At 41.9% G+C, this 8,650-nt stretch overlaps 1 protein-coding gene across 1 annotated transcript in view; it reads left to right on the top strand.

Moving 5' to 3' along the window:
- Window positions 1–2,806: 2,806 nt before the first annotated feature.
- Window positions 2,807–8,650, top strand: part of PUM3 (pumilio RNA binding family member 3) — a 39,915-nt gene continuing 34,071 nt past the window's right edge. Inside the window, exons 1-2 of the mRNA XM_003273870.3 lie at window positions 2,807–2,902; window positions 8,098–8,189. Of these exons, the coding sequence (XP_003273918.2) occupies window positions 8,108–8,189 (82 nt within the window). The 5' untranslated portion in view covers window positions 2,807–2,902; window positions 8,098–8,107. The remainder of the gene's footprint in view (window positions 2,903–8,097; window positions 8,190–8,650) is intronic.

Here is an 8,650-nt window from a genome sequence, read left to right as displayed (position 1 = left end):
TGGTAGAACAGAGACTGGAAGAGCTTGGGTCTTTGATGACATTGTTGTGTCATTGAATCACAACTACCAACTACCTTCCATATTTTTATATTAAGAAAATGATTGCTTAAGCCATCATTAGCTGAACTTTCCGTTACGTGAAGTCAAATGTATTTTTTTTTTTTTTTTTTTTTTGAGACAGAGTCTCACTCTGTCGTCTAGTCCAGGCTGGAGCGCAGTGGCACAATCTCCACTCACTGCACCTCCGCCTCTCCAGTTCAAGCGATTCTCCGTGCTTCAGCCTCCGGAGTAGCAGGGAGTACAGGCATGCACCACCACACCCGGCTAATTTTTGTACTTCTGTAGAGATGGTGTTTCACCATGTTAGCCAGGCTGGCCTTGAATTCCTGGCCTCAGGTGATCCACCTGCCTCGGCCTCCCAAACTGCTGGGATTCCAAGTGTGAGCCACAGCGCCCGGCCCCAAAGTATTTCAAATGGGTACACCTTGGTTCTCCCTTAAGCTATGAATCACTCAACATTTACTATTGGCTAAGAGCTTTAAGATATTATCACTTTTAAGCCTCACAGCAACTCCAGAAACAAGTGTTGTTATTCCCATTTTACATGTGCAGAAACTGAGGCCCATACGAGTTAACTGTCTTGTCCTTGGACATACAGAATTTAGATTGTAAGCCAGGTTCCTTTGATTCTAATCTCAATGCTCTTCATTGCATTGCTATAGTACTGTTATTAACCTCTTGGATGTGTGCAAGTCTAGTTGTTCTGATTAAATTGTGTATCATGCAAGAAGAGCATCTTAGGCTTGCAGGAGTACACCTAGTGGTCTACATTTAGATCATTAGATATTTGAAGAATTAATGGGTTTGCTTGAAAAAAAAAATCACAGGATAAACATTGTTTGCGCCGTTCTGCAAAACCACATGCTTTCAATTCACTCCAAAAAAAAAAAATCCAAATCAATCCACTTTCACAGAAGACTTGATAAAAATGTTTTTAATAATAATCAAGGGCCTTGGTATGTGATAACATTTTTTTTTCCTCCCTGCTGAAAAGGCAAATGAATAGTAGGGTTTTGGTGTAGATGCTTAAGGCAACTACATGGACCTATCTTCAAGAATATGGGGTGCTGCCACCTGTCGAGTTGAAAACACAAACGTATCCCTTCCCAGGGTTGTGTGATAGGGTGTATTTTGCTATCCTTTTTTTCCTTTTTGGCCAGCATTTACTTGTCAGGTGTTTCAAGGTGTCTAATATCCCCAGTACTATGCTATTTGCCCAAAAGGCACTGCTGATGGGCCTCCTGCAATTCCTGTTCCATATTCTCTTCTCTTAACATTTACTGAATTATTGAAAAGAGTGCGGAGGTAGCCATGTTGAGTTTAGAGTCAGGCTCACTGGACCAAAGCTACTATGTTTTGCCTTTCTCTGTAAAATGAGAAAAGACCTATTTAAAACTGTTCTTATGAGACTTAAATGAGCTGAAATGTAAACAAACTAGTAACAGTTAAGGTAGACAACAAGAACTTATCAAATATCTATGTGCTGCATAGTGAGATAAGTGCCTGGAAAATAATGATGGCCCCTGTCATCAAGAAGCATACAGCGTACTAAATTACCAGTTTCAACTCAACTCCTTAATGGCCAGAAAACGGAGTAAGTTGGAAGATAGTAAAATCTGAAATCTGGCACCTGGGATCAAGTGCCAGTTCCTCAACTTTCCAGATGTAGTGGGTTGAATTGTCTCCGAAAGATATGTCTATGTGCTAACTCCCAGAACATGTGAAAGTGACCTTATTTGGGAAAAGGGCCTTTGCAGGTGTGATTAAGGACCTCCAGATGAAATGATCTTGGATTATCCCCGTGGACTCTAAATTCAATGTTCAGTGTCCTAAAAACACACAGAGAAGTGACACAGGCACAGGAGAAGGCCATTAGAAGACAGGCCGAGATTGGAGTCGTGCAACAACAAGGCACGGACTGCCTGGAACCGTTAGAAGCTGAAGAAGCAAAGGATTCTCCCCTAGAGCCTTCAAAAGGTGCAGGGCTCTGCCAACAGCTTGATTTTGGAATGCTTGCCTCTAGAACTGTTAAAGAACAAAATTCTGTTGCTTGACACGACCAAGTTTGTGGTGTGAGTTTCTTCATCTGGAAAATGGGGCATATATCCTAACCACAATCTTATTTCCTGAAGTATAAAATGGAATAACAGTACTTTCCAGGCACGAGCAGACATTAAAAATGGCAAACGTTTATTGAGAGCGTTCCATGCTAAGCGCTTTGCATGTTAAAACTTATTTCTCTTTTATTGATCAGGAAGCCAAGGCTCAGAAAAATTGTGTAATTTTCCCAGAGCTACACAGCTAGCAAGGGAAAAAAACGGGATTACAATTCAAATCGACTCACGAGACACCCCTTTTATCCTCCAAGCTGGACTGCTGAGGAAATATGCAAATTAACACACTTTAGAAACTTTAGCTACTTCAATATTTGTTCAGGCTACGGGATGCAGGCCTCTTACGAACCGCGCCAGCCAAGTCTCTCCTTCGCCAGCCTGTTCTGCCTCGCAAGAGCTCGCCTTTTTTTTCCAGCACGGAAGCGGCAGGGTTAATGACGTCATTCTCCCGTGACCGTTGTCGCGTCCTGTGGCCGTTGTCGCCTCCTGTGCCCGACGGATTCTTTCTAGGGCCAAAATCCTCGCGTCTCAAGAGGCGGCATAACAGCAGCGGACCAATAGAAATTCCGAATTTTTGTATTGTCTGGTAAGCTCCACCTCTTAGTCACTGATCCGCCGCGGAAGATGAAAAAAAGCGGCCCGGGGGCGGGGCAAGGCAAGGAAGCGGAAGCGGAAGCGGAGCGGCTGTCGGGATCCGCTGCGCGTGCTGCCTCTGTCCCACGTGTACGGTGAGTGTGGCAGGCTCAGCGGTCGCTCCGAGGAGGGGTTCGCACCCTGCCGGGCGCTGGAAGTCGGGAATGTGTCTCGGGGCTGTTGTCCACTGGGTAGTCTCCTGTGGCCTGTTTCTGGGCTAGGAGTTTGGGACTGACGGGAGCCTGGCAAGAAGGGCGGGGCGCCGACCTCTTTGCCACCACGTTGCCCTGCGTGCTAGGTCAGATTGGACTGGCTTCACTCTAGAATCCCAGCCCGTGCTCGGCCTGATCAGCGTGTCTGTGCTGTTTCACAAACACCAACTCCAGTGCTAGGTGGTGTGCCTGAATGTACGCAGATTGTAAGTGCTGGGAGGAAACGAACTGGATGCTGAGTTGGGAGATAGTGGAGTCTGAAGAAATGATCTTTAAGCGGAGATCTGGAAGCTCAGGGAGTCTTCAAGCAGAGGCAATAATGGGCTGAGTTCCTGAGATGGGAGCTAGGAAGGAGTATAGTTAGAGTACAAGATAAAGTTAGCCTGATAGAGTGGAACTAGGTTCTTTAGGGCCTTGAAGGTCATGATGGGGAATTTTTTTTTTTCTGTACAATAGGAAAACATTTCCTTTCCTATTACCATGTGTAGAAAACATTGAAGGCTTAATAAGCAAGTGAGAATCATGAATAGGCTCTGGTTCTCTTTAGAAAATGTATTACATATGGAAGCTCGAGAGGTTGTATTGATAATAGCTTGCGTTAGGGTGGTGACTTAAGAGGCATTTAAGAGAACTAACTTATGGTTCAGTGTGGCAGACGAGAGAGGAAAATGTCAAGGGTGACTCAGGTTTCTTATTTGAGCAGTTAAGTAGATGATGTGCTTTTGTCTGAGATGGGGGACGATAGAGCAGGGAAAAATAGCATATTGTTTGTGGAGCAAACAATAACATAGAGAACAACATAGAGAATTATGTTTTGGACATATTAAGGGTAAGGTTCCTGTTAGACACATAATTAGAGGTATCAGATAAGCAGTTATACACAAGTTGGGACCCCAAGGAGAAGTTCATAATGGAGACATGATTTGGGAGTACTCAGCATAAAAAGCCAGGAGATTGGATGAGACCACCTAGGGAGAAGTGTGGAGGGAGTAGGGAAGTTCCCTAGGACAAAGATTTGAGGAATGCTAGCACTTAGAGGTTGGTCTATAAGAAAATGTCATTTAAACTGAACTTGAAGGATGGGTAGAAATTGTGTTGGCAGAGAGAATGGCTTTAAACTTCACTATTCTGATAAAGAATAATGAGAATGATTGGCTCCTGTGTGATGGTGATGAGTGGGGTGAATTAAGATCACATTTTGAATGGCTGTGAATGCCTGAAGGCAGTGGGAAAGCTTTGAAGCTATTGGAGCGTGGAAATAACATGAAATAGGTGTGCTAGTGGAAGGTTAATCAGGCAGCAGAAAGTGAATCAAAGCAGATAGGATCTAAACAAAACTGAGCAAGAGGTAACAGGAGCCTGGACGGGTAATAGAGGGAAAGGAAAAAGGAGGGCCAATTCTGAGAGACACTATGGAATGTGATGATTGATGACGAAGGTACGGGGTTCCTGAGCAAAGGAAATTGCATTTTGCCGAGTGCGAGAAGCAAGACGCAGAAAGTTACTTATTGTATGATTCCATGTATATGAATGCCATTCTGGAAAAGACAAAACAGGAGTGAAAACCTAATCATTGGCAGTCAGGGAAGAGGGAAGGAGTTGATTACAAAGGAGCTGTACCGGGGGACTTTTTAGAGTGACAGGACTTTTCTGTAAGATACTGTGGTAGTGGATGCATGACTCTTAGCCATTTGTTGAAGCCCATAGACTTATACACCAGAAAGAGTAAACTTGACTATATGCACATTTAATAAATCTGCCAGCATTTCTGGGGATGGAGTGCAGACTGTGAGAAATCAATTAAACTATATTATAAACATGTAACTTCACTAAAGAGTGTGAGGGGCTGAAGGACTGATCTGAGTAGCTTTTTTTTTTTTTTTTTGGCCTGCAGTAATTGCTGCAGGCAGAATACACTGACTTGAATGCTAAAGTTAGCAAGTAAAACAAGAGGAGGTAGGATGTCTACGTATTCTCCAAACATCTTGTCTAAAATGTTTATTAATTGCTATGGTAGTTTAACGTTTGAAATAGAGTCTCACTGTTGCCCAGGCTGGAGTGTAGTGGCACAATCTCTGCTTGCTGCAGCCTCTGCCTCCTGGATTCAGGTGATTCTCCTGCCTCAGCCCCCTGAGTAGCTGGGATTACATGTGTGCACCACCACCATGCCCAGCTAAATTTTGTACTTTTAGTAAAGACGGGGTTTGGTCTTGAACTCCTGACCTCAGGTAATCCACCCGCCTCAGCCTCCCAAAGTGCTGGGATTACAGGTGTGAGCCACCATGCAAGCCTCTAAGTAACTTTGGAAAAGTGTTCTGAATGGATACAAAAAAGAATTGTACATCAACACTGTACTGTCATTGTAAATTTATTTCTCATGGGGTACAGGTTAGCAATTCTGAAACTATACATGTATAGTAGGGTTGAACATACGTATAAATAAATTGTAGATGGTGGGAAGAAGGTTGCTGACTGTCAGAGAAAGAAGTTACAAATGAGCAAGAGGAGATGCCTAGAATAAAATCTGTGGTGCTTGATTAGATTTGGAAACATCAGTATGAGCTTCATGTTATTTTAATGGATATAAAAATAAATATAGGTATGTGCATATGCGTAAGTTAATATACATATGTGTGTTTTCTGAATCTGCTGAAAGGACAGAGAAACAGGGACACCTCAGTGACAACAAGCGCACCTAGCACTCAGTTCTTGGTTTTTAAATACCCTTCTTAATGAAAGGAACCAGGATTCCTTGGAGAAGTGGCTGATTTCAGGGCTAGGTTAAGGAAAATACAGAATGAACCTGGAGCTAGTGCCAGGAAATAAGGGTGTGCTTTAAAAAAACAAAACAAAACAGATGGGCCATGTCAAAAGGACATAGAAGCAACCTGAAAAACTTCCCACTGGCTGGAGCTAGAATTATTTGAGCAACAAAATAACAATGGTATTGGATTATAACCAAGGAATGAAGTAGGTATCTGAGACTATATGATCCAAGTAAATAGATAGAAAAGATGGGACAAGTCTTCCCTACAGAAAAGTTCAGAATAACAAAGGTAAAAGTAATAAGAGAAATAGAAGATCACCATTTAAACGCAGTAATTGCTGCAGGCAAAATCCACCAGCAAATGCTAAAGATAGCAGGTAAAACTTAGGAGTACATAGGATGTATACATAATCTTCAAACATCTTGTCTAAAATGTTTATTAATTGCTGTGGTAGTTTAACATGCCTGGATTCTTTAGTACCCCTCCTTGTGGGAAGTGGAGCTTAATTTTCCTCTGAGTTTGGGCTGGACTTTGTGGCTTGGATCTAATAAAGATGAGAAGGTTAAAGTGGCAACTTTACAGTGGAGAAACCTGGAAAATACTACTTTGACCAAGTGAACACGGTTAACATAAACAGTAATAAGTCATGTTAATGTCATGTACCTCCTGATAGAGTACTACCAGAAGAAAGCTTGACCTCTGGTAGTCTTCCAAAAAATGTGTAGCCTTAGCCTAATCATGAGAAAACATCAGGCCAACCCCAAATGAGGAATACTCTACAAAATACAAAGGAGACTTGATGGCCAGATTCAGTGTATCCTGGTACAGAAAGAGGATATTAGTGGAAAAACTGGTGAACTCCAACTCGACTCTGTAGCTTAATTGTATTGTATGTTAACATTAGAGGAAGCTGGGGAAAGAGTATATGTGAACTGTGTATCTTTTCAGCTCTTTTGTAAAGCTAAAATTATTTCAATATAAAAATTAGAACAAACATACAGAGAAAATATGTAAATGAATGGATTCATAGAAAACTACAGGTGTAGAAGAGCTGAGAGATGCAGGTATGGTTATGATGGCCATAGCCAAGTAATAATGTGACCCTTCAGTTCTAAATGCCTCGAGGAAGCTGAGTAATTCAGGGGCTGTCCATTTTTCAGAATCATTAGAAAAGTCTAGATTAGAACAGTGCTTTCCAGAGTACTCCTTGGAACTCTGCTGTTCCTTTGTGATGTTCCAGAAAAAAGTGGTTCAACTGGAGTTGGAAAATCCTGCATCCTTTAGCCTTTGCTTGACAATTGATCATTTATATTAGCAAATTAAAGAATCTGAAAAGCCTTTTCTTACGGGCTGATTGTTGTCATTTAACTTACTGTTTCCCAAATATATTTTACCCCAGAACCCTTCTTTTCTCTTATGGTAATATCCTGAGAAATTAGTTCTTGAATGGGCAGTTCTGATCTAGAAATATCTGGTGTTGTCTAGGGATCCTTAACATCTGTGTTTACAGTCAGCTTTCAAATGAGTTGATCGTCCAACTAGTGGGGAAGTGAGCCAAATGGCTTTTGCTCTTGATCTGTTCTGCTGCTTTCAAGGACCTTGGGTAGATGAGGGGTTATAAGTTGTTTATCCTGTGCACCATGGTGTCTCAGTAGTCTATAAAGCACCTATTAGACAGATTCCTTTCAATGAAATATTAACTATTTCAACATCTTATTTTGGAGTTCACTGCCAATTACTTGGCTGCCTCTAAAACAATCACAAATTAAACACTGGATGCTAGTCTTTGTTTTAGCTATGTTGGATTACATAGCAATCTTTCAGATAATCCTTTATTTTCTTATATTAAATGCACGTAGTGGTACGTGCAACCTGTTGTTTGTTCCTGGCTTTTTAGGCTCCAAGAAATCAAGCGATAATTTTGTCAGTAATTCATCCCCTAGTCTTCCCACGTTACAAAATGCAAACTCTGATGCTTGTTATACTTGGTGTCAATAGTGGTCTATTTTTAGCCAGTACTATTGTGGAAGTGAAGTGTTGCCTCGGGATATATCAAACATTGGCCAGGGTGTGTGTTGTTCTTAGTTTTTTTTATTGATACCTTGTATCAATAAAAAATCATTTTTCAGTTTTAAAATCTGAGGCAGTGATTGCATAATTGCTGGATTTAAGTAGTTGCCCATTCTATATCTGGCTGATTTGTATTGTATTTGTAGACTGAAGGACTAAATGTGGCAATGACTATGAAACGGCCTTATTTAATGAAGAGAACTGCAGTGATTATTTTTGGTTTTGGTTTTGGTTTTCCAGAGTTGCTACAATGGAAGTCAAAGGGAAAAAGCAATTCACAGGAAAGAGTACAAAGACAGCACAAGAAAAAAACAGATTTCATAAAAATAGTGGTAAGATATGCTTCCCATGTGGGTGTTTGGCTATTATAATTGGGAGATGGGAGGGCATGTAGTAAATTTCAATCTGTATTCATTGGCTAGGATTAGGATTAAAATACTAGGAAGAAGTATGTGTTATTGCGTATGAGTTAACATGTTGCTCATGACATTTAGACACTTAAGAAATTGCCAGAATGGGCCGGGCGCGGTGGCTCACGCTTGTAATCCCAGCACTTTGAGAGGCCGAGGCGGGCAGATAGCGAGGTCAGGAGATCGAGACCACGGTGAAACCCCGTCTCTACTAAAAATACAAAAAAATTAGCCGGGCGTGGTGACGGGCGCCTGTAGTCCCAGCTACTCGGAGAGGCTGAGGCAGGAGAATGGCGTGAACCCGGGAGGCGGAGCTTGCAGTGAGCCGAGATCGCGCCACTGCACTCCAGCCTGGGCGACAGAGCGAGACTCCGTCTCAAAAA

This window comes from Nomascus leucogenys, chromosome 1a (genome assembly GCF_006542625.1).
Source record: "Nomascus leucogenys isolate Asia chromosome 1a, Asia_NLE_v1, whole genome shotgun sequence".
In the NCBI taxonomy this organism is placed as follows: domain Eukaryota; kingdom Metazoa; phylum Chordata; class Mammalia; order Primates; family Hylobatidae; genus Nomascus; species Nomascus leucogenys.
Note: the sequence above shows the minus strand (reverse complement) of the source record. Positions and strands in the feature narration are given on the sequence as shown.